Source organism: Acartia tonsa, chromosome 2, assembly GCF_053477335.1.
Source record: "Acartia tonsa isolate MP-2025a chromosome 2, ASM5347733v1, whole genome shotgun sequence".
NCBI lineage: Eukaryota > Metazoa > Arthropoda > Copepoda > Calanoida > Acartiidae > Acartia > Acartia tonsa.
The window spans coordinates 17,762,405-17,789,441 of NC_137261.1; the positions used below are offsets into that span (position 1 = coordinate 17,762,405).

General features: G+C 32.3%; 4 protein-coding genes and 1 long non-coding RNA gene across 18 annotated transcripts; all 5 read right to left on the bottom strand.

The window, feature by feature from the left end:
• Positions 1 to 138: 138 nt before the first annotated feature.
• Positions 139 to 6,270, bottom strand: LOC145305916 (zinc finger X-chromosomal protein-like). 4 transcript variants are annotated; one of them, XR_013874829.1, is made up of 6 exons: positions 6,045 to 6,270; positions 5,023 to 5,223; positions 4,562 to 4,620; positions 1,626 to 1,711; positions 1,141 to 1,234; positions 139 to 237 (listed from the first exon to the last, which is right to left on the bottom strand). XR_013874829.1 is itself a non-coding variant. In XM_080147794.1 (5 exons), the coding sequence occupies exons 1-5, from the start codon at positions 6,253 to 6,255 to the stop codon at positions 1,201 to 1,203; spliced, it is 591 nt and encodes a 196-aa protein (XP_080003920.1). In that variant the 5' UTR covers positions 6,256 to 6,270; the 3' UTR covers positions 139 to 1,200. The 4 variants fall into 4 exon arrangements, 1 of the variants encoding a protein (XP_080003920.1); XR_013874818.1 differs by having other exon boundaries at positions 1,126 to 1,234; XR_013874815.1 differs by having other exon boundaries at positions 139 to 489; positions 1,074 to 1,234.
• Positions 6,271 to 6,611: 341 nt separating this feature from the next.
• On the bottom strand, positions 6,612 to 9,238 carry LOC145305926 (uncharacterized). The gene is made up of 4 exons (XM_080147810.1): positions 8,989 to 9,238; positions 8,136 to 8,400; positions 7,225 to 7,782; positions 6,612 to 6,790 (listed from the first exon to the last, which is right to left on the bottom strand). Exons 1-4 carry the CDS (start codon positions 9,058 to 9,060, stop codon positions 6,627 to 6,629), a joined length of 1,059 nt encoding a protein of 352 aa, XP_080003936.1. The 5' UTR covers positions 9,061 to 9,238; the 3' UTR covers positions 6,612 to 6,626.
• A 465-nt stretch (positions 9,239 to 9,703) lies between these two features.
• Positions 9,704 to 10,994, bottom strand: LOC145312733 (uncharacterized). Its single transcript, XM_080151984.1, has 3 exons — positions 10,835 to 10,994; positions 10,324 to 10,460; positions 9,704 to 9,876 (listed from the first exon to the last, which is right to left on the bottom strand). The coding sequence occupies exons 1-3, from the start codon at positions 10,849 to 10,851 to the stop codon at positions 9,719 to 9,721; spliced, it is 312 nt and encodes a 103-aa protein (XP_080008110.1). The 5' UTR covers positions 10,852 to 10,994; the 3' UTR covers positions 9,704 to 9,718.
• A 1,113-nt stretch (positions 10,995 to 12,107) lies between these two features.
• LOC145305985 (uncharacterized) lies at positions 12,108 to 13,799 on the bottom strand. The gene is made up of 4 exons (XR_013874859.1): positions 13,742 to 13,799; positions 13,301 to 13,370; positions 12,759 to 12,851; positions 12,108 to 12,290 (listed from the first exon to the last, which is right to left on the bottom strand). It is a non-coding gene; the product is annotated as an uncharacterized LOC145305985 (long non-coding RNA).
• A 5,473-nt stretch (positions 13,800 to 19,272) lies between these two features.
• On the bottom strand, positions 19,273 to 26,551 carry LOC145305936 (protein Loquacious-like). Of its 11 annotated transcripts, none has more exons than XM_080147871.1 (13): positions 26,405 to 26,551; positions 25,872 to 25,953; positions 25,386 to 25,465; positions 24,465 to 24,538; positions 24,038 to 24,119; positions 23,819 to 23,876; positions 22,687 to 23,030; positions 21,981 to 22,125; positions 21,238 to 21,350; positions 20,926 to 20,999; positions 20,116 to 20,640; positions 19,956 to 20,007; positions 19,273 to 19,658 (listed from the first exon to the last, which is right to left on the bottom strand). In XM_080147871.1, the coding sequence occupies exons 2-11, from the start codon at positions 25,945 to 25,947 to the stop codon at positions 20,589 to 20,591; spliced, it is 1,098 nt and encodes a 365-aa protein (XP_080003997.1). In that variant the 5' UTR covers positions 25,948 to 25,953; positions 26,405 to 26,551; the 3' UTR covers positions 19,273 to 19,658; positions 19,956 to 20,007; positions 20,116 to 20,588. The 11 variants fall into 11 exon arrangements, with proteins under 11 accessions (XP_080003997.1, XP_080003971.1, XP_080003964.1 ...); XM_080147845.1 differs by having other exon boundaries at positions 20,142 to 20,640; positions 21,975 to 22,125; XM_080147838.1 differs by having other exon boundaries at positions 19,972 to 20,007; positions 21,975 to 22,125.
• Between the last annotated feature and the right edge of the window lie 486 nt (positions 26,552 to 27,037).

The following is a 27,037-nucleotide window of genomic DNA, read 5'->3' on the forward strand; positions in this document are numbered from 1 at the left end:
AAGAAAGCATTCTTTCAAAACTTTGGGGACTATTATAATAATGTCCCCTTCTAACAAGTACAAATAGGATCATAGGTAGCGCAACAAGGATAAATTGTAAAATTAAACTCGATAACAAATTACAAAAACAAATAGGTATTGAATCTTGATTTTAAATTTTATTTCACAATTTTATCTTTACAAATATATAGGAATAATGACTCCCGAAGACAAACTTATTTGCCTCTTACTTTTACGCTGTTGTAATAGTTATTTATCGCATCGTATGATTGACAGATTTCCGAGGATATCAAAATGAAAAATTACAAGATTAAATCCAATTTGGTTAGCCACAAGAGCTGAACGGTCGGGCAAATAAAACTGGTATTAATTTTGATTTTTAATTTAATATTAGTAGAAAATTGTCTGTAATACGATGCTATAAAAGATTTTCATTATTGTAGAGAACCGGTTCTAATCCGGCGAATATTAAAAAGTTTGGAAGCCATACTGGAATATTAATGAAAACCATTATTGTATGTATGCTATTGTATAGTAAACAAGGATGACATCATCCACAAAAGCGAAGCTCTGAAACGGTATGACAGAGGAACATTAACTCTCGTAGAGTGTCAGAACTGAATATACAAAATATAAATATATAAGTTTTGACGGTTATACGTAAATTTGTTGCAAAACTTCTTAAAATACTGTTTAAGGGGATAATAACATTTTTATAACTTAATTATAGAATTGCTTCGCTAATAATATTGTACCTTATTGTAATAGGAATCAGTACTCCAAATATCAGATCAGTCGGATGATTATATCACTTAAAAAATTGTTGTTAAATTCTTGTAACGATTATAGAGTTGCTACGCTTTCTTAATCGAACCTAACTACTACAGGAATCATCATGCAAAGTTTAAAATCGATAGGACAATTCTAACATTTCTAAATTAACGAAAAAGCTATCCGTCACGGACTGCCGTACGGACGGACAGACCGACCCTAGATATAGAAAAGCTTCGCTTTGTATAATCAAATTGTGAAAAAAGTACAAGGCAAAATACATTTCTCTGCACTAACAGTACTTTATTTTCCAGTATGGCGAAAAGCTGTTTATAGTACTATGCGATAGATAACTATTCTTGAATTAACGTTATTTTAAGTTGATTATTGTTTCTGATGGAATTGTATGTGCAAGTGAATATTCTTCTTTTATTTGATGGTTCTACTGTGGATTTTTTCATGCCTAAAAAAATATTATTTGGAAACTAAAATAAATATTATGATTTTTATAAAACATAATTCTACATTACTTACCTTTCACTTTATTTATTTACTAGCGGACACGCCCTTAGAGGCCTCTAGAAGCCCTTGAGAAGTCAGCCCCCGTTTCAATTGTAGTTTTAAATAGAAAAAAAAAATTTGTTGAGGGTCATTTTTTCTAAAGGTTAATTTCTCTTGGGAGGGTAGTAGTGGTACCCTTCCCCAAAATAGTTATAAACCTTCCCAGGACCTCTCTGTAAAGGAGAACCATATCGGTTCTTTGGTTAGCAAGATCCTTTAGTAAACATAGACAGACAGATATCATGTTGCTTTATTGTAAAAAATTAACAGATTAAAATTCAACTAAATTTTACCTGTACATATGTGATATATGGGCAAATTGTTTTGAACAAAATTTGCACGAATAAGGCTTAGACTTCATATGTGTTCGCATGTGAACCTAAAATAATTTTTGATCATGGAAAAAAAACGAAGTAGAGGGTTTCGTCGTATTTTCACAGTAGCTTTTCTCCTATATCTGGCTATCATTAAAATTTACCTAACCTAAAAATTAACTATTAAAAGTTACTGTGCTACGACAAAAGCCGATACTTAGTTTTCTCCATGATCCAAATAAATTTTTATGTTAATAGGTTTTGCTGAAGGTTCTGGCTCTACAACTAAAACTGCGAGAATGCAGCGGAGTAGAGAGTTATAATTAATTTATCGGTCATTGTCTTATCCCTTTAGATCCCTGTAAATATGTATACTTTATATTGTCGATGTTAACACCCATCCAAAAAAACCTCATAACTAAAATTAAAGTTAATTGGTGGACAGTTGGAATGTAAACCTCAATGCGGTCATTTTTAGTATTATAAGGCTAGACACCATAGAATAATTGAGAATAGAAAGATAGACAACAAGATGATATCAATTGAATGCAGTGAGGGAGGGGCTGTTTGTTACATTAGTCCCTAGAGTTTTACGAAAACATTAGCTTAACAACTTTTGGGACTTAAATTTTGGGAGCTTGTTCTAAACCTTTTAACCACTAATTGTAATCTGCAGAAATGTAATTTTGTGTATCATTAATGGGGATGTACATTGTACATAAATGTATCGGTCATTGTCTTATCCCTTTAGATCTCTGAATGAATGTGTAAAATATCAAATATCTATGATTGTAATGAACCAATCAATTTCTTCTTAACTAAAAAATTTCAAGCAATCATTAAATTGAACTACCTACCAAATAAAACGTCTATATTAATCAATGTCAGTCTCTATACGTAGCAAGTTGCCATTAAGCTATCTGGCCCTTCCTCTAGAGTTTCTGCGATAGCCGCTATTATACAGGGATATAAAGGGATAAGATAATGGCCAATAAATTGATGTACATCCCCAATGATGATACGCAAATTAACCTTTCTTTAGATCATACTTAATGATTGAAACGCTTAAATACTCAACTTTATGCAACAACCAATCAAAATTCAAGTCCCCAAAGTTGTTAAGCCAACGAATGAGAAGACATAGTTCAAATACTTTGGGGACTAGTGTAAATAAAAGCTCATTGTCCCCTTCCTTCCTGGCTATTAAGTAGCCACTATAGACTTTAGATGTACCGCTAGCATAATTGACACAAAAAAACTAATCAAACAAAATCATTCGAATATAAACAGTCAACGTTTATTCAAAGAAACAGGAATATGAATATCTTTTACATATTAAGTAACAGTACAACACTCAAAATACCCCTTCTGTAGATCAAAATTAGTGTTTTAAACGTTTGAACAGTCAACTCAATTAGCCAACCAATCAAAATTTAATAAAAGTCTCCAAAGTTGTAAAGCAAACTAATAAGTAAACGTTATTATTAAACTTTTGGGACTAGCGTAAAAAACAGCTTAATATCCTCTAACACCATGGTTATTCTTATAGATAATTTTTAGCAAAATTTTTTTTTTCTATATTAAAAGTTGTGTTATTTTAAGTGCACATCTAAATGTTTAGTCTGTAATGGTATATGTTTAAATCCACCCAAGTCTAATTACATTGCAAACATGAATATCAACTTTACAATTTATTTGTTTAAAATCAGAGAGAGAGGGTACATTGGTTGTTTATTATACTGGTTCCCAAAGTTAAAATAACGTTTTCTTATTCGTTGGCTTATCAACTTTGCGGACTTAATTGAACTTTGATTTGTTGGTGCATTAAGTTTGGTGTTCAAACGTTTCAATCATTAATTTTAATCTACAGTAAGGGTAATTTTGTGTGTCATCATTGGGGATGTACAATAATTTATTGACCATTGTCTTATCCCTTAGATCCCTGGTTAAAATACAATATCTAGATCATCAACACATTTAAACATGTCAAAATTAAAATAAAGAAATTTTAAACAGAAATCATTGCAGACAAATAAAACAAATAAAAAATTCTTTTCGGTAAAGATTATAAAGTTGCTGCACTTCCTAAATCGTATCTAATTGTTATAGGAATCATCATGCAAAGTTTAAAATCGATAGGACAATTCTAACATGTTTCTTTCTAACTTTTTGCCTATATTTATACTTAGTAATCAGAATAAGACGATCATTATTGAAACAAAAAGTATCATTTAATTTATAAACTATTGTTAAAACTGGTTAAAAATAGCTTAAAACCATCCTAAGACTTAAATCTGACAATAAAATAGCCTAAAGACATCATAGGACCTGTGTGAAGCTTACTTATAATCGAGAAAAGCGGTTCAATAGTTATTGAGATATTAAACTTAAGACTAAATCCCTTACAATTATATAATAGGATTGACTACATAGTAAACCGAGGACAAACATGTCTTAAAGTAGCAAAGCTATTTGAAATAAGGTGTAGCCAACAAGCGAAATAAATAAAAAATAATAATTGCGGAGCAGATAAAAAGGTAGTAAATTCTACTAAGTGTTGCCTCACAACGACAGCTGAAAATCACATATAGGTTTCGTGATTTTTTAGAATCAATTTCGTTGTTGGTATAAGTTGAAAGTTAGCTTATAATCATATTTCACAAAATTCTAGGATTAAGTTTTGAATCTCAACTAAAATAATTACACATTACTATCTAAAGGACAGAAAGCAAAACAGAAAAAAACATTTCCAAATAGATAAAACAAGGATGACAACATCCATAAATGCGAAGCTGTGAAACGGTAGGACAAACGAATATTGTAGAGTATCAGAACTGAATATGCAGAATATAATATAATTAAGGAATAACCATACCCTAATTATGGAAAAGCTTCGCTTTTAAAAAGATCTTTACCTTAAGATCTGAATTTTTATAAAATTGTTTAGAACATTGACTGCAAACAATACTTCTTTCTTTAAATGACTTTTCTTTAAAATTGAGGTTCGTATTTTTATCTTTTTGTCAGTTAGCCTTTTTTATGATTGTTTTAGCCCGAAGATGAACTTGCTTAATCTCTTTAAAGCAAAAAGCATAAAGTGCTGTTTTACTATTATAGGAAAAGATCTTTAGTGTATGAAGATGTATATACAGATAAATACCTTCCCACCCCTTTTCCAAGGACCTTTTTCGTCTGCTAGCAAATTGTTTGTCGGCACAAGGTCCTTGGGTGAGGATTTACAGTTATTTAACCCCTTCCCCCTCTATTGTTTTGCTCTAATATTACAGGAAACATTGAATGCTACACAGTTCTAAATTAAATATAAGGCAGGATATAAAAGTCTTAGTCTTTTTTTAAAAATAAATGAAAAGTGTTCCTTTGAGATGAATTCTCTTCTTGTGATCCTTCAGAGAGTGGGCGGCTGAAAACTTCTTATCACAGATATCACAGGTAAATATTTTGCCTTCATCTAATTCTGAATGCTGGGCAGCCATGTGTTGTTTGAGGCGAGATTTCCAACAAAATCGAGCGTGGCATATTTCACATGAAAATTTCTTTAAGCTTTCATCGTGGACTCCTAAGAAAATAAGGAATATTATGGAAAATCTTTTCCAGTAAGGCTCTAAAACCAATTTATATCCGCTGAATTAAAATCGGTATTCAGCAATACTGAAAATCATGTATAGCATCGCATTACAGACAATTTTTCAAGAATATTAAAATTAAAACCAGTTTTGCTCGCCATGGCCTTTATCCCCTGGGGCAAGCTGTTTAATGTTATAATTTTTTTATTTTGCTATCTGCGGAAAGCGGTCTATAATACAATAACTTAAAATTAAGGAAAAAATACAACGATTTAATTTACTGTATAAAAAATTTATTTTAAGATGAGTCAAAATAAACAAAAAGTCAGTGGTGATTTACTTCAAAGTGCCTATCGAGCACAGACCCCTCCTATTTGAAATACACATTGACAATAAGGGGGGAGTTTTGTATGTTGGATATTAACTTTGGATAGGATAGGTTATATTGGGTACAGAGCAGCCCATCACGGTTGGGGCACCGAAAGAATATACCCCCCCCCCCCCTCCTTGTGTGTTACGAATAAAGGAAATAAAAATTAACCCTCCCATTCTTTATTTTCAAGTTAATTAACGGCTATGGCCCTAGTGACATATACAATGTTTTTTTTCAATCTAAGTTAAGATTAGCTGTTTCCCAAAAATGTCCGCTATTTGGCGTTTTATATTTTATAAAATTTTTGGCAAGTCCTTACCAGGACTATGAGAAGCTACACTGTAAAGGAGAAACTTATCAGTTCGGTGGTTAACGAGATCCTTCAGTACTGACAGACAGACAAAGATTCTTTTACTTCATTATAAAAAAAAAAATTGTAACCTTTATGAAATTCAAGGTGGCAAGGTTTATCAAATCCCATCCCGCATTCTTTGCATACAAATTTCTTAGCAGGTTTCGTGATTTTTTCTTGCACCATTGCAACATCAATATCAGCTGATTCAAGTTTTTCTTCCGCAATGTTAACATCAGTTTTATCACATATGGTATTTTCTTCTGTTTGTCGGAAACAAGAATAAATAATTTCCAACATTTTCTAAAATTCAATGCTTAAATTAATGGAAAAGGAAATTGAAATGAAAAAAAAACTAAAATCTTTAACTCTTAAAATTTTCCTAGAATTTATCATTCCTTGAATCCTTGTAATAAAGTAACAAGATCTATGTCTTTGTGTCTGTCTGTACCGAAGGATCTCAGTAACCACTAAACCAATATGGTTTTCCTTTACAGTGTATCTTCTATTAGGTCCTGGGGAATTTTACATTAATTTTGTGGGAGGGTAATACACTCTTCCAAGAGAAATCAACCTTAGATCAGAAATATCAATAGAAAAGTCCCGCCAGGCGGCGCAATTGTAGGGTGCTGAAACTTTTTCTTTGTAAAACTACAACTTAAAGTAAATATCTACAGTACATACATAATTTTCAGATTATTCATTCCTGGAATTTCATCCAGTTGTTCATTATCATCTTCTTTAACATTTGGATGTGCCAAATCCTTGACTATTCTTCTGATTGTTTTGATCACATGGGTGTGAGACATTTCCTCATTTATAGCACTTTTCAGTCCTGTAAGAATATAATTATATAACATTTAAAATGCCAATAAGCGAGAATAGTTAATTATCGCATCGTATTATAGACAGCTTCCCGTGGATATCAACATGAATAGGTGATCATAAGATTAAAACCAGTTTTGTAAGCCCCGATGGGCTGGAGGCCCGGTCTAACAAAACTGGTATTAATTTAATGATTTTTATTTTATTGTTCGTTGAAAATTGTCTGTAATACGATGCTATACAAAATTTTTCAGTATAGCTGAGAACCTGTTATAATCCAGCGGATATGAATCGGTTTGGAAGCCATACTAGAAAGATACTAATGCATTTTCTGAAAATCTATTGGACTTCTTTTTAATGTATTTTAATTTATGAGATCAATGTTTTACTTTCAATTGACATTTAATCCTTTCTTTGTCAAAGTTTCATCAAAATATCAAATACCTGTTTTTCTTTTAATAGTTGATTTATTTTCAATTTTATTCGTTGTTGGGTGAATTTCTTCGACATCAAAACTATTCTTTATGTTCTTTGCAATTAGAGGTTTTTCTTTTGATTTATTATCATTTGGGAGATTTACAACTTTAGAATTTTTAGATAAATCTTCAATGTTTATTGGCAAAGGTGAGCTCTGCACTTGGGGAAGGATGATAGGTTGTATTACATTTGATGAACTGCTTGAATATCTAATAACTGATGAATTAATTGTGCTTTGTATCGTTGGAGAGGGTTTTGTAAGTGTTATAGTAGCTTCACTATTTTTTACACTAACCGATTGGCTGCTAATATTAACTGGAGCACTTAAGCTGTCAGCTGCTTGGATAAGAAAAGGTGTTTCAGCAGCTTGTGTTAAACTGCTATTCGAATTTACACTAGATGCCAATTTGATAACAGAACCTTTATTTGTGAGTATATTGTTTTGTGTAGCTGCTGGATTCAGTTCCTTGTCACAAGTTCTTGGAATTGGTTTATTGATTCCATGTAAAACAGGTTTCAAGTTTTCTAAAACAGATGAATTAAAAAATAGTTATTGTTTGTATCGTTTTATAGACAGCTTTCCGCGGAAATTAAACTAAAAAAATCATAATATTAAACTAGTTTTGTTTACCCTGAGGGGCCGAAGGCTAAGGCTAAAAAAACTGGTGTTAATTTTATGATTTTTATTTTAATTTTTGTGGAAAATTGTCTGTAATACGATGCTATACATAATTTTTCAGTGTGACTGAGAACCACTTCTAATCCAGCAGATATTAATCGGTTCAAGAGCCATACTGGAAAAATAATTCTAAACCTAAGGTAAAAAGTCAAGTCACATTTTTTCAATAATCTTTTATATACAGTTAGAACATATTTACCTGTTTTCAAAATATCTGACTTTATGACGCCTGCTAATGGTAAATTATCATCTTCATTCTCTACTGCTGTAACTCCCATCACATTTAGCTCAGTGATATTAGAACTTCTATCAGATACTGTATTATGTATTTCTTGAATTTTAGATATTTTTGAATGTGAAGGCTGTTGTATGAAAATCAGCTGATTTGACTGATTTGCTTGTAAATTTAAACTTTGGCTATTATTGCTGCTTCCAGGAAGGTTTTGATGATTGTCAATTGAAAACTGATTATTTTAAACAGTCAAATGACTTATAAAAACAGATATTCGGGGATCTAAAGGGATAAGACAATGGCCGATAAATTAATGTACAACCCCAATGATGATACACAAAAAAAACTCTCCAGTAGACTAAAATTAGAGGTTGACACGTTTGAACAGTTAACTTAATGATCCAACCAGTCAAAATTCATTAATGTTCCCAAAGTTGTTAACCCAACGAATAAGAAAACGTTATTATAAAACTTTGGGGATTAGTGCAATTAACAGCCAATTGTACCGTCTCTCTGGTCTTTTTTAGTAACATTAACAAAAACCCTTGCATTTAGCTTTTCCGCTAAAAAGCAATGACTTTTCCAATGATATTTCTTATATTTTTTGTTGATTATAATACACCTACCTAAACCAAGATGTTTTTTTCTATTGTCACTAGCCAGCCACTTTACAAATTAGCCCTGTATTATGTAAGTCAACTATAATTTTTAAGCAGTGAAAAGGATTTTGGCGGCTGCCGAGCCAAGAAAATAAATATCATTTTCTGATCTGTATCCTAGTAGGCCCTGTTATATATTTTACAAATCATTGTGCCTGTCCCTGGTTGATTTGAGAAGAACCTGTTTGTTGATTATTACTAACTGGATAGCACATGCCACACTCAGACTCCATACTACTATTGATTGTATAATCACTGTCATCAGACAAATTGTCATCATCATTTTCTTCCAGAGCATAAACAACATCAACTATTTCATCCCTGTTGTTTTTAGATGTTTCTCCTTCATGGTGAATTCTATAGGTTTTGGTGTTATTTTCCTGTGATTTAATATGTTAATTAAGAAATAAAATATTTTTAATTGTACAACTTTTGTCTTGAATTACTTGTACATATATACTATACTCTACAGTGAAGCTTCTCATATGTCCACGGAAAGTTTTTAATTATTTTAGGCGAGTGTACCAAAACCCTCCCAAGATAAATCGCCCCTAGAAAAAAAGACACTCCCAAATATAACTTTTTTTTTATCTAAAACTGAAAGTTAAGGGTCGACTTACCTATCCTTTTCCCTTATTTGCCCCTATAAGTTTTTAATGGCATAGACGCTAGTGTATTATAATATACTAGCGGCTTCGCTTCTAGCCTCTAGGGGCTTTGCCCCAAGAGGTGATAAAAAAAATTAAGGCGAAAAAAAAGGACTAAGGAAATGTTCTGCAAAAAAAGGGGGGGGGGGAATTTTTGGTGGTTTTAGGCAAGAAAATAGCCTAAAACCACCAAAGGACCAGTAGGTATATTCCCTGAAGAGTAGAATCCGATCGGTTCAGTGGTTCAAAATAAAAATACTTCAATAAAAATTACATAATATTCCTGAGCATTATTAGAATCCAACAGTTCCCCGCCTCTATGAATATTTCCTCTGTTGACTATTCTATAATTGAGATGTTCTTGTTTTGTAACATCATTACGAGACAATTTTTCAACTTCTTCTAATTTGGGATAAAGAAATAGAAACACCACAAGCATTTAATATATTTAAATAATAGTTTTACTATATGAAAATTACTAGTGCTTTTGTTCCGTTTCTAGTCTCAAAGGACTTCGATACATGAAGTAAATAAGGGATATAAATTGATAAGACAACGGCCGATAAATTGATGTACACTCCCATTGATAATACACAAATTTACTTCTTCTGTACATTAAAATAATGGTTGAAACGTTTGGACACTCAACCTAATGAATCAATTAATCAAAATTCACGAAAGTCCCCAAAGTTGTTAAGCAAACTAATAAGAAAACGTTAGGTATTATAAAACTTTGGGGACTAGTGTAATAAACAGCCCAATGTCCCCTCCCTTTCTGAATAGAATTAATATTTTTAATTCTTAACAATGCTCAATTTTGTTAACTCTATCTTATCCATTTATCCATGCCTTGCTGGGACAAAGATTGAGATCTGACAATGTTATGTGGAGCATAATTGTTGGAATGAGTTGCGCCTTGATCTTTATCAGTTGTTCTTGTTACGCTGCTAGTTGTTGTAGTAGTATGACATTGCAACTTGTGCTTGCCTTAACATACAGCTCAAAGTCAAGAAAACAAGGATGACAACATCAAAAAAAGCGAAGATCTGAAAGGGTAGTACAAACGAGCATTACGCTTTTAGAGTAACAGAAATGAAAAAGCATAATATAATGTTTAAGTCTCAATAAAATTGTAATTAAATTTGTTACAAAAATGTTTAAATACAGGATACTGTTTATTGTTTAAGGACATACTTACAATCTTAAAACTTGATTACAGAGATTGATTATAACTTTGTACCTTGTTGTAATAGGAATCAGTATCTTAAAAATCAGATAAATAGGATATTTATATCACATAAAAAAATGTTGTTAAAGGGCTTATAAAGCAACATTTTCTACTTTAAACACATTAAGCTTTCCTAGATGAATTTTCATCTGAAACTGGTCACCACAACTATAGCAAAAAAATCCGCGCGACTTTTGTTTTGCTGTATCTTCTGCACACCCAGAATCGTGAATACGCTCAATATGATTCTTCAATAGAATTTGGTTGACAAAAATTTGGTCACACAGCCGACATCTTAGCTTAGTGCCTGCATCATGAGTTTCTTTGTGTCGTGTTAAGGTGGCACTTTGTGTAAATCTTTTATTGCAAACATTACAACAGTAAAATTTTTCTTTGGTATGCAATCTTTTGTGTCTATTCAGGTTTGATATATGGGAGAATGATTTGGAGCAAGTTTCACATTTGTATTTTTCTTTTTTATTATTATGTAGCTGCTGGTGGATGACCAAATCAGTTTTTCTATAAAAGCCTGTTCATAAAGAAAATATAATATAGTTACCCAGGGATCTAAAGGGATAAGGCAATGGCTGATAAATGTACATCCCCAATAATGATACACAAAATTACTCTTCTATAGATTACAACTTGTGATTGAAACGTTTGTACACTCAACTAAATGAACTAACTTATCAAAATATAATAAAAGTCCCCAAGGTTTTAATCCAACGAATTTGGAAAACTCTATTATAAGACTTTGGGGACTAGTTTAATAAACAGCCCAATGTCCCCTCCCTCCCAGATAGTTACCAGTTCTGATGTTGTTTGGTTTGAGTCTACCCACCACATCACAAAGCTCAATATGATAATATGAAGAACACCAGCCATACTCAAAGCAGGTACATTAAGACCTGGAGATCATACAAAAACATTTCTTTAAAGCCATCCATATCCGGTCTTGTATGACTAAAGGCTCTAAAAATGGTTCCTATTGCTGATATGTCGGGTGCGCGATATTAATTATAGTATATTAGGGTGGATCCCTTGGCCCAAAACAGGCGCAACTCATTACCATGCACCACAGTTAATACTTCCAGCCAAAGGTCGTGCAATCAAATAGGTTGCTACTTAACCTTATCCCCCGGGTGTTTGGATACATGTGATAAAAATAAATATAACATTTCTATTTATCATACTTATTTTTAAATGTTCCATTGCACTTTTGTGAAATTGTAAAAAAAGAAATTGGAATTAAAAAATTCGACAAGAACATACCTAATCTTGCAATATATGTAAGAAATCTAAAAAAGATATGGTAATTTGTAAATACACAAATAGTGAATAATCTCCTTAAACAATTTTATTTCTTTTTTAAATTCGAGAAAAGGGCTTTTTTAGTCTATCAATGTACCCCAGTAAAACTTATTTTCTTTTCCTTTGGAACATTTTGGTTGATGGCAGAAGAATTTCTTCTCTTTATTATGTACACTAGCAATGTGTGTGTTCAGGGCAGATTTCTTGTAAAAGCTTCGCTGACAAACATCACATTTTAATTCGTCCTTGTGCAGGTTATGGTGTGTGTTAAAATCCCCTGACACAGTTTCAAGTGTTACATGGATGTTTGTAAAAAGTATTTTGAACATTTATAAATTTTTAAAAGAATTTAAGTTCATAAAAACAAGGATTAAAACAACATTCATAGAATATAGCGAAGTAAAAATAAGTCGTTAAATCTCTCTTCAACAGCAGCCTAGAAAATTATAATGACGTTACGGACTTGCTGACAAACAGACATATTGAATTAAAGAGTAGATCGCCTACTTTTAATGTGGACTTTTTCACAATTCAAATAAGTCAGATTGTAGTCTAAGAGAACATTGAAATGCTACGATTAATTCCGATTGATTATTTAGGTAGTCAAACAATTGTCAAAATTATCAACTTGATTAAATGAACGTACGGACTTTCTGTTAACGATAATAGAGTTGCTACGCTTTCTAAATTGTACCTTACGGTTATAGGAATCATCATACAAAGCTTTAATTAACTGCATGTAAACCTTGCCTATGGATATAAACGCCAGCTGGCAGTTTGGTTCATTACACATAAACACAACATCCTCATGTTTTCTCATATGATTGCTAACTGATCTCTGAATATTAAAACTCATTAAGAACTGGATTTAATTTTATAATTGTACACTTTTATATTCGTATAATACGACGCTAGACATAATTTTTCAGTATGGATGACAACCGGTTCAATCTAGACGCTTTCTTGAAATAACAAGGATGACACCATCTATAAGTAGCGAAGCTAAAAAATTATGAAGGGATATCGGGAAAAAATATTTACTATAGATCAGTGTTATACAATAAACATTAAACTTGATAAAATAGGGAAATCACGAAACCTTTAAAATCACAAAAACTTAAATATCTAGGAATCGATCTGGCCGGCACCGCAATTCATAGACAAATCTTAATGGAACTTGATGGAAATATGTAGAATAGTAGCATATTCAATCATCTCTGTTAATTTCAGCCGTCAATCCTGCATAGGATTTTTAATAAAAATAATTTTTTCTTTATTTATTAGAACCTGAGAATTAAATTGTTCATTGCATATTCTACAGGAATGAGCCATTTTCTTTTGCAGATTTTAAAGGTACCTAAAAAAATAGAGTAAATCACTAGAGGGAGAAGGGATTAAATAACTATATGTCTCAAACCTATAGACAGTGTGCCGGCTTTCAATTGGTTCCTTGAATACTAGCCAATAGCGTCGTGAATATTAACCCGTCTAATTCACTACAAAAGGGCAGAAAGCAATTTGCTATCAGACAAAAAAAGGTCCCCAACATCGGACCCAGGTAGATGTCTTGTTTATACATCTTCGCTATTAGGCAATTACTCGCAAGCGTCTATCAAGTCATATTAAAGACAAGAAAAATCCATAGGAGTCAGCTTCGCCTTTGATTTTAATAGTTCCAGATTAATGACACCAGGGGATGGAGGATACATTATTCCCTAGTATACATACCTATCTTTATTCTATGTATTGTATAATATCATTGTCTTAAACATTTTCTTTTATATCTGAAAGAATTAGGGAATCAATCAATAAAAAAACTCAAAAATCTTTCAATATTTTTATTAAACATTAAAGATACACATATTATTTTTCAAACTAAACAAGGGGGGGGGAAGTTCTGACACTTTTGCGTAAACAGTGATTATAGGCTTTGTCTTTGGAGATAATGGATAGGTTATTTGGCAAAAAAGTTTCCTTTTGGGATGTAGTTTTCCTATTTTAAAAAAAATTTTGGATTCGGCCTCCAGGTTCCGGTACTCCAGGCCTCCAGGTGGATTCTGGACAGGTAAAAATTGAAAATTCAAGATAGAACAAAACTTATTTAACAAAAGTTTGTACTTTATGGATGGTATGAACTAATTTGAAGAAATTTTTGAAATCCGGCTCCAGGTTCTGGTACTGCAGGCCTCCAGGTGGATCCTGGACAGGTAAAAATTGAAAATTTTTAATTTAAAAGTTAGAACAAAACTTATTTAACAAAAGTGGCTTCTTTATAGATGGTATTAACTAATCTGAAGAAAATTTTGAAATCGGGCTCCAGGTTTAGATACTGCAGGCCTCCAGGTGGATCCTGGACATGTAAAAATTGAAAATATTTACTTTAAAAGTTAGAACAAAACTTATTTAACAAAAGTGGCTTTTTTATGGATGGTATGAACTAATTTGAAGAAAATTTTAAAATCAGGCTCCAGGTTCAGGTGCTGCAGGCCTCCAGGTGGATCCTGGACAGGTAAAAATTGAAAATTTTTAATTTATAAGTTAGAACAAAACTTATTTTTACAAAAGTGGCTTCTTTATAGATGGTATTAACTAATCTGAAGAAAATTTTGATATCGGGCTCCAGGTTCAGGTGCTGCAGACCTCCAGGTGGATCCTGGACAGGTAAAAGTAAAATTTTTTACTTTAAAAGTTAAAACAAAACTTATTTTTACAAAAGTGGCTTCTTTATAGATGGTTTTAACTAATCTGAAGAAAATTTTGAAATCGAGCTCCAGGTTCAGGTACTGCAGGCCTCCAGGTGGATCCTGGACAGATAAACAGTAATTTTTTACTTAAAAAGTTAGAAAAAAACTTATTCAAAAAAGTGGCTTCTTTATAGATGGTATGAACTATTTTGAAGAAAATTTTGAAATCGGGCTTCAGGTTCAGGTACTGCAGGCCTCCAGGTAGATCCTGGACAGGTAAAAATTGAAATTCTTTACTTTAAAAGTTAGAACAAAACTTATTTAACAAAAGTGGCTTCTTTATGGATGGTAGGAAGTAATTTGAAGAAAATTTTGAAATCGGGCTCCAGGTTCAGGTACTGCAGGCCTTCAGGTGGATCCTGGACAGGTAAAAACTAAATTTTTTTTCTATTAAAGTTAGAACAAAACTTATTGAACAAAAGTTGATACTTTATGGATGGTATTAAATACTTTAAAGAAAAATTTGAAATTGGGCTCCAGGTTCAGGTACTGCAGGCCTCCAGGTAGATCCTGGACACATAAAAATTGAATTTTTTCACTTTAAAAGTTAGATCAAAGCTTATTTTACAAAAGTTGATACTTTATGGATGGTATTAACTAATTTGAAGAAAATTTTGAAATTTCAAAATTTTCTTCAAATTACTTCCTACCATCTTTAAAGAAGCCACTTTTGTCAAATAAGTTTTGTTTTAACTTTTAAAGTAAAAATTTTTAATTGTTACCTGTCCAGGATCCACCTGGAGGCCTGCAGTACCTGAACCTGGCGCCCGATTTCAAAATTTTCTTCAAATTACTTCCTACCATCTATAAAGAAGCCACTTTTGTTAAATAAGTTTTGTTCTAACTTTTAAAGTAAAAATTGAAATTTTTACCTGAACCTGGAGCCCGATTTCAAATTTTTTTCAGATTAGTTAATACCATCTATAAAGAAGCCACTTTTGTTAAATAAGTTTTGTTCTAACTTATAAATTAAAAATTTTTAATTTTTACCTGTCCAGGATCCACCTGGAGGCCTGCAGTACCAGAACCTGGAGCCCGATTTCAAAAACTTCTTCAAATTAGATCATACCATCCATAAAGTAGCAACTTTTGTTAAATAAGTTTTGTTCTAACTTTTAAAGTAAAAATTTTCAATTTTTACCTGTCCAGGATCCACCTGGAGGCCTGCAGCACCTGAACCTGGAGCCCGATTTCAAAAATTTCTTCAAATTAGTTCATACCATCTATAAAGTACAAACTTTTGTTAAATAAGTTTTGTTCTATCTTGAATTTTCAATTTTTACCTGTCCAGAATCCACCTGGAGGCCTGGAGTACCGGAACCTGGAGGCCAAATCCAAAAATTTCTTCAAATTAGTTCATACCATCCATAAAGTACCAACTTTTGTTAAATAAGTTTTGTTCTATCTTGAATTTTCAATTTTTACCTGTCCAGAATCCACCTGGAGGCCTGCAGCACCTGAACCTGGAGCCCGAATCCAAAAATTTCTTCAAATTAGTTCATACCATCCATAAAGTACCAACTTTTGTTAAATAAGTTTTGTTCTAACTTTAAAATTAAAAATCTTCAATTTTTACCTGTCCAGGATCCACCTGGAGGCCTGCAGTACCAGAACCTGGATCCCGATTTCAAAAATTTCTTCAAATTAGATCATACCATCCATAAAGTAGCAACTTTTGTTAAATAAGTTTTGTTCTAACTTTTAAAGTAAAAATTTTCAATTTTTACCTGTCCAGGATCCACCTGGAGGCCTGCAGTACCAGAACCTGGAGCCCGATTTCAAAAATTTCTTCAAATTAGTTCATACCATCCATATAGTACCAACTTTTGTTAAATAAGTTTTGTTCTATCTTGAATTTTTTTTTTACCTGTCCAGAATCCACCTGGAGGCCTGGAGTACTGGAACCTGGAGGCCGAATCCAAAATTTTTTTTAAAATAGGAAAACTACATCCCAAAAGGAAACTTTTTTGCCAAATAACCTATCCATTATCTCCAAAGACAAAGCCTATAATCACTGTTTACGCAAAAGTGTCAGAACTTCCCCCCCCCTTGTCAAACTACAATAGTATAATTATTGTTTTTTTTTTCTCTCCTAAAATTGAAAACAATTATTATTCATTTTTAAATCGTGTTAAAATTGTAGAGTTTACTTTGAAAAATAATGCGATTATCTCAATATTGTAAAAAAAAGGATAAAATGAAAAGTAATACCAGGAATACTTCAATTCATAGGAAAAATATAATTGGATTCGGAGAAAAAATCCTCCAACTTTTAAACTTTAGGTAGCTTTTTGAGGTCGGGGAACATTATCCGCTCTGATACTTTCTCAGAAATATTTTGTATCATGGAATAAAGTATTTGGTTACATAACAATTTATGTAGGTATTAAGGTATTTACATGGATTTTTATTAGTTATTTATCGCACCGTATAATTGACAACTTTCCGCTGATAATAAAATGTGAATTTATAAGATTAAAACCAGTTGTAAGCCCCCAGTGGCCGAAGGCCATGGTAGAAAAAAATTCGTAATATTTTCATGATTTTTATTTTACTATTAGTAGAAAATTGTCTGTAAAATGATGCTATACACGAGTTTTCAGTATGGCTGAGGACTGGTTCTAATCCTATGGACATTAAGCGGACTCGAAGCCATACTAGAAATGTTTTTATTAAGTCCATGATGATAATCCGTAGGACAACTCAAAAAGCACAAAGATTAAAAATATGGAAGGGTGGCCAAGGTTTTATATTGAGGTATTCCAGGCAGGGCTAATCTCGGTGCAGGATGGGTGCACATATCAGACGACATGTGGACACCCACACAGTTGCAACACAATCTCACACAACAACAACAACAACAATTATGCAAAGACAGGAGGAACAGGCTAACAACACATTAGTCACATTACACAAGATAACCTGAAGGGGACTATGCACGAACGGAAGCAAGTTATTTTAAGCATCTTCCAGCAGTAAACCAGGGGTGTATATTCTGCATAAGATTTATTTTTTTTCCCCTGCTACAAATTTTTTTTATTTTTCTTCCCCCCCTAGTTTTTTCTCACCAAGTAGGGGGAAAATGGAAAAATATTTAAAGAACTCTATATTTTATTTATTTTATCCCTCCTACCACACATTTTTAAAAGTTTTTTTCACCAAGAAGGGGGGGAAATGGAAAAAATGTTTTCAGTTTTCTTAATTTTTACATTTTTTTTCCCTCCAACAACCTATTTTTTATTTCCCCCCCCCCCCCCCTGAGCAGGGGATCCCATGTAGAATATACACCCCTGCAGTAAACCTTACTTTTTTTGTCGATGTAACTATATTAAGTATAAACCTAGTATATTTACCAAAAAAATACTCAGATTCAATGCTGGAAGGTGTTTAAAATCACTTGCTCTCGTTCGCGCATAGTCCCTTTTAATTTTGTTAAATTTAAATTTCACAAAGAATCCAATTTCAAAATAAAAATTCGAACAATTAAGACCTTAATTTTTACTGTTTGGACATGTTGTCACTTCTACAAGAAATAAATTTACACTCAGAACAAGAATATAGAAAATCCTTATTGTTTGAATAATAATTTCAAAGTTAGCCAAGGTAACCTGTTCCATTTTTTTTATATATTTTTATACAAGATATAAGGAGATAAATTTCATAGTATTAAGTTTTAATTATTGAGATTTTTAATTTGAACTTTTTTTTAATTTTTAAATTTTGAAACGAAGCAAAACTATTTGATGTATTTTTATGTCACTCTTCTTAAATCTAAACATTACAGTAATAATATAAACAGTAGGGTTGAGTCGAATATCTGGCCAACGCCAGATATACAGCAAATTACCGGATATCCGGCATTAGAAATCAGCCGGATATCCGTTCCAACCCTAATATAAACAGACATAGCTCAACAATCATACAGAATAAAATATGTATCAAATATTAAAATTATGTTTTATTTTGTACTTTAATTATAATAAATAAGAACAACATAAGTTTAATCCAAGATAACATATTAAATCAAAATCAGATCTAATAATATCAAAATAAAAATTTTCAAAAAAAGATCACTGTGATGTTTAAGTTTAAATATTATGAAGAAAATAAAATGTTATAGAACCATTCAGCAACAAGCAACACTCATAAAATAGGTAGATAGAACAAAAAAACAAGGATGAAATCATCCTTAAAGAACAAAAGTTGCTAATAGAACAATCAAAAAAAGAATGAAATCATCCAAAAAAGCACAAAAATTGCTACTTGTCTATCCACCTTTTTCATAAACATTCGGTAAAAAAACAAGAACTAAAAAGAAAATTCAATTTATTTTTGACCTTTTTAATAAAATCTTGATGTAAAAATGAATTTTCTTTTAATTTCTAGTCAATTACATGTATATTATGTAAATTAATGTACAGACTAACATACTATAAGAGATTATGCAACTGTAGAGAGAAGCCCGGGGGGAAAATTCTCATTGCACTAACATCCTAATTAGGAGGGGGAGGGGGGTGATTTTGTTAGGTGAAAATTAGGATAGGCGAGATAGAGAATTTTTTATTGGATTGCTTTCTAGATTATTTATAGAAAATACAATGTTTCAGAGATCTAAAGGGATAAGACAATGGCCGATAAATCGAAGATACACAAAAAGTGATTAAGCCAACGAACAAAAAAAAGGTTATTTTAAAACTTTGGGGACTAGTATAATAATCAGCCCAATGTCTTCTCCCTCCCTAATAGTATATGCATTGTTAACTGTATAAAAAAAACTATTATTTTTTAACTTTTAGTTGAAAATGTGTAAATTCTCTAGGACAAAGAATGCTAGGACAATGAGAAACTAAAGTTGAAGAAAACTGAGAAAAAGGGGAGGCAAGAGTACAATGTTGGTAAAACTATAAAACAGTATCATCAAAAATTCAATTTGCCACAGAAAATATTCAAAAGGGGACTATGATGCACGAACGAGAGCAAGTGATTTTAAGCACTTTCCAGCAGTGAACCTGAGTATTTTTTTGATGAATATACTAGGTTTATGTTTAATAGAGTTATATTAACTAATAATAAAACAAACCAAGTATATTCACAAAAAAATAATCAGGTTAAATGCTGGAAGATGCTTTCGTTCGTGCATACTCCCCTTTCATTTTTTATTGAAGATTTTTTTATGATTCTTTTTCATATTTTGCTACTGTTGTATAATCTTACAAAGCTACACAAGTAAAATTCATTCAAAATGTTGAACTGTAGTAGATATAAAGTATTATTATTCAATTAGTTTTACTTAAAAAGCATTAAAATTATTAAAAACGTTAAAATTACATTTTCTAAACATAAAAAGAATAATAATACTTTATAGAAATGTGCTTATTTTTTACAATCAATAATATTTAACAAATTTTTAACTACAAAAAAAGAAAAATTGAGGTATTTATAATGTTTTATTTAAACAAAAAAAGTAGTTCCACTAATTTAAGTGCTAAAAAGACTTATTTAGAATGGAACATATCTTAAGCTTATTAAGTTTATATATATGAGACAATTATTAATTCTTGAATAAATTCTACTTAAATAAGTACAATAAAACGATCACCCAGCGAATTTGCTTATTTATAAATGTAGAATTAGAATTAAGTTAGTTTATATTTAGTTTTTTAAAGAAATTTTTGACTGCCTTAGGGTATTTCCATATAGAGGAAGAATCTCATTTTTTATTTTTTTTTCATTTTTCTATTGAAATTGGATATATGAACCATATTCGCTGGATACGTTGTTGGCCTCCTCGACTTTTATCCGTGTCGTCGTCAATGGGTTAATATTATTATTTACTTCTTTCCTCGCTTCTTAGACATCATTCTCAGATAGTACAGAGCATATCTACAATACAATCAAGATAATAATTTAAAACTATCATTTGATGACAGGGGTCTAAAGTGATAAGACAATGGCTGATAAATTGAGGTACATTCCTAATGATGATTACCAAAATTAACCCTTCTGTAAAATTAAATTATTGGTTGAAACGTTTGAACACTCAACTGAATGAACCAAACAATAAAAATTCTATTTTAGTCGTCACAATTCTCCCGAAGCGTTTCAGACAAACGGATATTTTGAGTTATAGAGTAACTTCGAGACTAAAAAACAAACAAAAAACTTTACCTTGCGGCCTCAGTTTTAGCCTTGTCCAGATCCTTGCCAACTCCATAGCAGACAGCCACCGGCAGGGTCGAGATCTTAATGGAACAAATATCTTATACAAATTGTCTTGATGTGATAGGAGTAGTTAATGCGCCAATTAAATAAAAATAGAGGTTGAAACGTTTGAACACTTAACTTGATGAATCTACCAATCAAAATACACTAAAGTCCCTAAAGTTGTTAGGCCAACCATTAAGAAAACTTAATATAAAACTTTGGGGACGAGTGTAATAAAAAATCCAATGTACCCTTCCTCCATGTAATGATAGTTACCTGAACCAAGCACTGAGTCTCGTTATCCTCTGTCTTGTCCTCGATGTCGACATAAGTGACCTCGAAGGACTGTTCCTTGCTCAGATCTTCAAGCATACCAATGTAATTGACTCCTGAGACGTTTGGGTATTTGGTTTATTTTCTCATTTAGTAAAGGTGCAAAAAAAGACAGTAAAATATTTCTTTTAAAATCAAATAAAACAAAGACAGTTAGCAGAAAATATTCACTACTATAAATCTTTTATATGAAGTAGCAATAGTTTTTGAAAAGTAAGAGTTAGAAAATGCCACAGCGAATTAGGTTGTGCTTTAAAATTAGTAATTCATTTGGTCTTTGAGTGATGTAAGCTATCATATGAAGCTATCAAACTTTTAAAGATAGACCGAACTGAAGAATATATCTAGGAAAAAATATATTCTATTATGTCTTCTAAGAAGATTAATATCTGCTCGATTAGAACCTGTTCTCAGCCATACTGAAAAATTATGTCTAGCATTGTATCATATACAGTTTTCTACTGATATAGAAATGTACAATCATAAGATTAAAACCAGTTTTTTTAGACCGTGCCTTCAACATCTCGGGGCTAAAAATAAAGGTATTAATCTTATAATTGTACATTTTTTATCCGCGGAAAGCTGTCTTTAATACGATGTGAGAAATAAATATTCTCCAATTTGAGGCAGAAATCATTGACTATAATTTTTGGATGAACAATTATGCTATAAACCATTACCCCTGCCTTTCCCCATTTTCAAGGACGCCTTGTGAAGTTTATTAAGGTGGCTGCCGGTGGAATTCTGCAGGTTCTTGTAGAATCCAGCCACCTTCTCACTGGCCTCGTTGGTCAAGGTGTCAATCTTCATCTGAGACATGTCATCTGCAACCTGCAAAATTGGCGCATTTTAAAGCCAGAAGCCAAGGGATAAGGGATCTAAAGGGATAAGGCAGTGGCCGATAAATTGTAGTATGTCTCCAATGATAGCAAACAAAGTTACACCCTTTTTTAGATTACAAATATTGGTTTAAACGTTTCGACACTTAATTTATTAAACCACTAATCAAAATTCAATAAATTCCCCTTAGTTTTTATGCTAATAAATAATACCTAAAGGTTATTATAAAACATTGGGGACTAGTGTAATAAACAGCTCAATTTCCCCTCCCTCCCTGCAGTTTTGGCAGAAAAAAATTTATATATTTGTATGTATACAAAGAACACAAGATGAGTTAACGGGCCCAAGCCCTGCAAGGCCTTACCTGCAATTTCCTAACCCTGCGGGTAAAACAATACTACCTCCCACCCCCTTTTTTCCAATTTTTTTTATAATAAGGAAGGGGGATTTCTGTGCTGTGTAGGTATACAACAAAATCAGAAATAGCTGTTTCTTCCATCTTCAATAATGCTATCATGTTTTCTTTGTTTCTTAAATAAAAAGTTGACCTACCGAGTCAGCAGATGAAACTGTTTTCAATTTATCGATCATTTTTTGAGCAGCTTCGCGCTTGGCATCCTTCTTGGAGCCGCCCTGTCCGTTCTCCTTAAACTTGCCAACAGTACAGACCATGACAAAGCTGCGCTGGTGTGGCTGGCTGTTGCCACCCTGTCCCATGCTGTAGGTGGGCATGGGGAAGCCCTGCTTGACACAGACCTCCTGCAGGGCGCCCACCATGTTGGTCGGGGCCTGGCTGCCGTTGGTGTCGTTCACCTCAGGCAGCGGCTGTTGGCCGTCCTGGGCGGGCACACGGCCGTCCAGTTTGTCCAGCATAGCACGGGCAGCGTTGTGCTTGGCCTGCAGTTACAGATAATCAAATACCCAAATATTTACAGAAGTAGGCACAAAAAAATAACTTGATTTGGAACCAAGAAAAATATGTACACTAATATACAATTTCCAGGGATCTAAAGGGATAAGACAATGACAGATAAATTGATGTATATCCCCAATGACGAGATTCTGTAGATTAAAATTAGTGGTTGAAATGCGTCAAAAGTCCCTCCCCATAGCCAGGGTTTCGGATCCGCATTGATTGTATGCGGATCCGGATCCTCAACATTTGGTCAGTGCGGATCCGGATCCTTGACATAAAAATGAAATCACCAAACTTTTCAAAAAAATTCTCTTTAATTCGAAGTCAAAAATACTTTTATTTTTCAAGTCTGAACCTAAACCTTAAAGATTGGCTCTCATCAAGAGAATGTCTGAGATTTTATATACATTTAGGTAGATTTTTCCATTTTTTCTGCATTTAGGATCCGGATCCTTGGACTCAAAAATATGCGGATCCGGATCTGGATCCGAAACCCTGCCCATAGCCAACGGATAAGAAATGTTATGTAAAACTTTAGGGACTAGTGTAATAAACAGAGGTGGATTCTAAAAAAAACTTTTGCCTCACTAAAAATTCTATGCCACACTAAAATTAGCGAGGCTCGCAAAAAATTTAGAGGAGTTAATTTTGCCTCACTATATTAGTGAGGTAATGAGCTAAAAAAGTTTCTTAAGAATTCACCTTAGCACAATGGGCAAAAAATATGTTCAATAATATACAATTTGTCAAGTTTATTTGAATATCTTTCCTGTTTCTTGCTTGAACCAGTGCCGGTAGCAGTCAGATCTCCCAGGATTACCTGAATCAAAAGTAACAATTTTAGTTCTTTTATTCAGGGTATAAATATGGTGTTATATACAAAGAGATGAATCTAATACTACTTTTGGGAATTATTTATTTTAAACTTTTTAAATATATAGCGGCTTCACCTGAATAACAAAACAAGTCTAATTGTCTAATCAATACCTGGAAGGCAAAAGTAGGAGCATGGCTTGCTCCATCGGCCTGGACAACTCTGTAGGTAGGGGTTATTCCTCTGGATTGAAACCTTTAATGAAAACGTATCAAGAACATTTAAAGAAGGTAAAAAGATGCAGGAAGGGAGGGGACATTGGGCTGTTTATTACACTAGTCCCCAAAGTTTTAAAATATCGTTTTCTTATACGTTTGCCTTGGGGATTTTTAATGAATTTTGATTAGTTGATACATTAAGTGGAGTGTCTTAACGTTACAACCAATAATTGAAATCTACAGAAGAGGGAATTTTGTGTAATTGTATCCTTTGAAAATGGGATATACATCAATTTATCGGCCATTGTCTTATCCCTTTAGATCCCCGAAAGAGATGTCAACTGAGTCAAGATAGAAAAAACAATCTTAATCCTAATCTTACCTCTCCTGCAGAGCGCCAATAGGGTTGGTCTCGTAGTTGCTCATGTTAGCAGTGTTCCTTTCTCTTCTTTGGTGCTAAATAAAATGAAATATATATTAAGTTAAAAATAACAATGTCAATACTCATTTTCCTTAACTTAAGTGCCTTGATTTAGATCATAAAAGAGTCTAAACTTTTTAACAATAGAATGATAATTCTATAAAAATTGTACTTATAAATAAAATTTTCTAACTTCATTGTATGACACTAAGTAAGTTTACTTTCACATAAAAATAACTAAAAATTTTTTCTAAGATATATTCCATAGGAATTTTTCAATATTATTATGAAAACTTACATAATCGTAGCCTACAATAACCGGTAAAACGCTTATCATTTCACTTGAGAATTAAATGAATCCATATGGGTTTATAACACGTCTGATGTCCAATATCAAAATAATATCAAACACTTTTTTACTTTTAGTAGGTAACAGATGTTTATTGTAACTCATGAACCCAAGGTTTTTTTATAATCAACGAAATCACATTGGACACTTGTTTGAAATCTTTAATATGCATTTTTATACTTCATTTCAATTATAAAATATATTTTAATAAATATAATATAAGTACATAGGGTTACAAGAAAAAATATTAATAAGAAGTTTAAAGTTTATTAAGATTCTTTCATTTAATTAAATTATAATCCAGGGATGTATATTCTGCACAAGATTGATTTTTTCCCCGGCTGCTAAATATTTCACGTTTTCCGCAACCTGTCTATTACGGACAGACAGACATATGGAATTATAGAGTAGCTTTGCTACAAAATAAGTACATGCAACTTACTTTGTATTGTCTATTGTCCTCTCTGCTGTAGCTGGTGTTGTTGTTGTTGTTGTTGTTGGTATATATATCTATCTATCTATCTATAACTTACTTTGTATTGTCTATTGTATCCCTGGTTGTTGCCACCAGCTCCTCTCTGCTGTTGCTGGTGTTGTTGCTGTTGGTGCTGAGCCTAGTCCAATAAATATACATTACAATCAGAATTACCTACAACCAAAGGTGTATATTCCGCACTAGTTTTTAGTACCTACTCTTAATTCTATTGATTTTATTTTACTCCTCCCACATATTTAACTACCTAGTTAAGTTTTTTTGTTTTCAGGACTCTAAATTTCCCCCCCTCCCAGATATTCCCCCCCCCCCTTTAGCCAGTGGGTCCCATGCAAAGAATGCACTCCTGCCTATAGTTTATTCTTACCTATTAAAAATCTCATCTACTGTAATGCTATTTCTTTACTGAAGTAAACAAAATATTAATAAAAACCTAAACATAAAAATATACTGTTTTGTTTATTTAATTTTCTTCCAGATTTGATAAAAAAATATTTCAGATTTTTAAATTGAATGTATTTATTTTCCTGTTGTTGGTAGCTGGAGGGCGGCAGAGGTCCCAACACCAGATTTGATTGAGGCTGAGATCCAGTTACGTTCATTAGAAACTAAAACAAGACAACAATTATAATTTTTAAGATTAACAATAAAAGAAACATCTGTACATATTTCTATAAAAAAAATGGTGATATATTGTATCAAATAGTAGGTTTTTTTGTCTGAAGCTAAAGATCTCAGTAAATACAGGTCCATTTCAGAAAACCTTTATGTAAGACTGAGGTGGTTTTAGGCTCTTTTCCATCCTTCATCTAGAGTCTAGGGGTAACGCAACTAGTCTTTAATACAAAGTAGTACGTTGTTTATCCGTCTGAAAGCTAAGATCTCAATGACCGCCGAACCGACTGGGCTCTACTCTTCAGAGAAAAAAGATGCTGGTTCTGCAGTGGTTTTAGGCTATTGTGATGGTGAATGAGACAAATTAAACTTTTATCATATAATTTTTTAAGATATTAGTTTTATTTTCTCAGTTTAATACTAGTGAATAATTAGAACACTCACCCAGTTAAAAGTTGACTTGTTCTATTTGTTTTTGAATTGGGAAATGTTTTATTTCTGTTAGTCAAAACAACCGACGCGTACAAAGCTTGCTGCTCAAAAAATGATCGCGAAAAATATCTGAAATACAAAAATATTCAATAGGTTTGACAAACAAATAAAAAAACAAACATGACGTGAACGATTAATCCCGTTGTAAGTTACAGTTTTCATGCATGAAAGATTAAATTCCAAAAAAAAATAATGAACAGTTTAAGTTCTCCTGGGGTAAGCTTGAGTTTAGTTTTAGAATGATTTTAAGCTAGAACTGCGCATAACCCTATCAGTGTACGTATAGATTCTCTGGATTCTAGGGGCGCAACGGCAAGTATCCTAGTTTTACTTGTAATACGTACATACTAAATTAAGTTAGAATTTAGATGTAAAAAGTTAAAAAATTCATTCATTTAGGTGGGAAAACTATTTAGAAGGCCGAGAATCTCCTCCAACTCATGAGGTGAAGCCCCTTAATGATAGGGGAGATATTTTTAATCTGTATAAATATATTTTGATTTTTAAAAAAGTAAAGAATGTATAGCTTCTTACAGCGCCGGCCATATGTTTCACAAGATAAACAATCTATTGGAATTTAACACA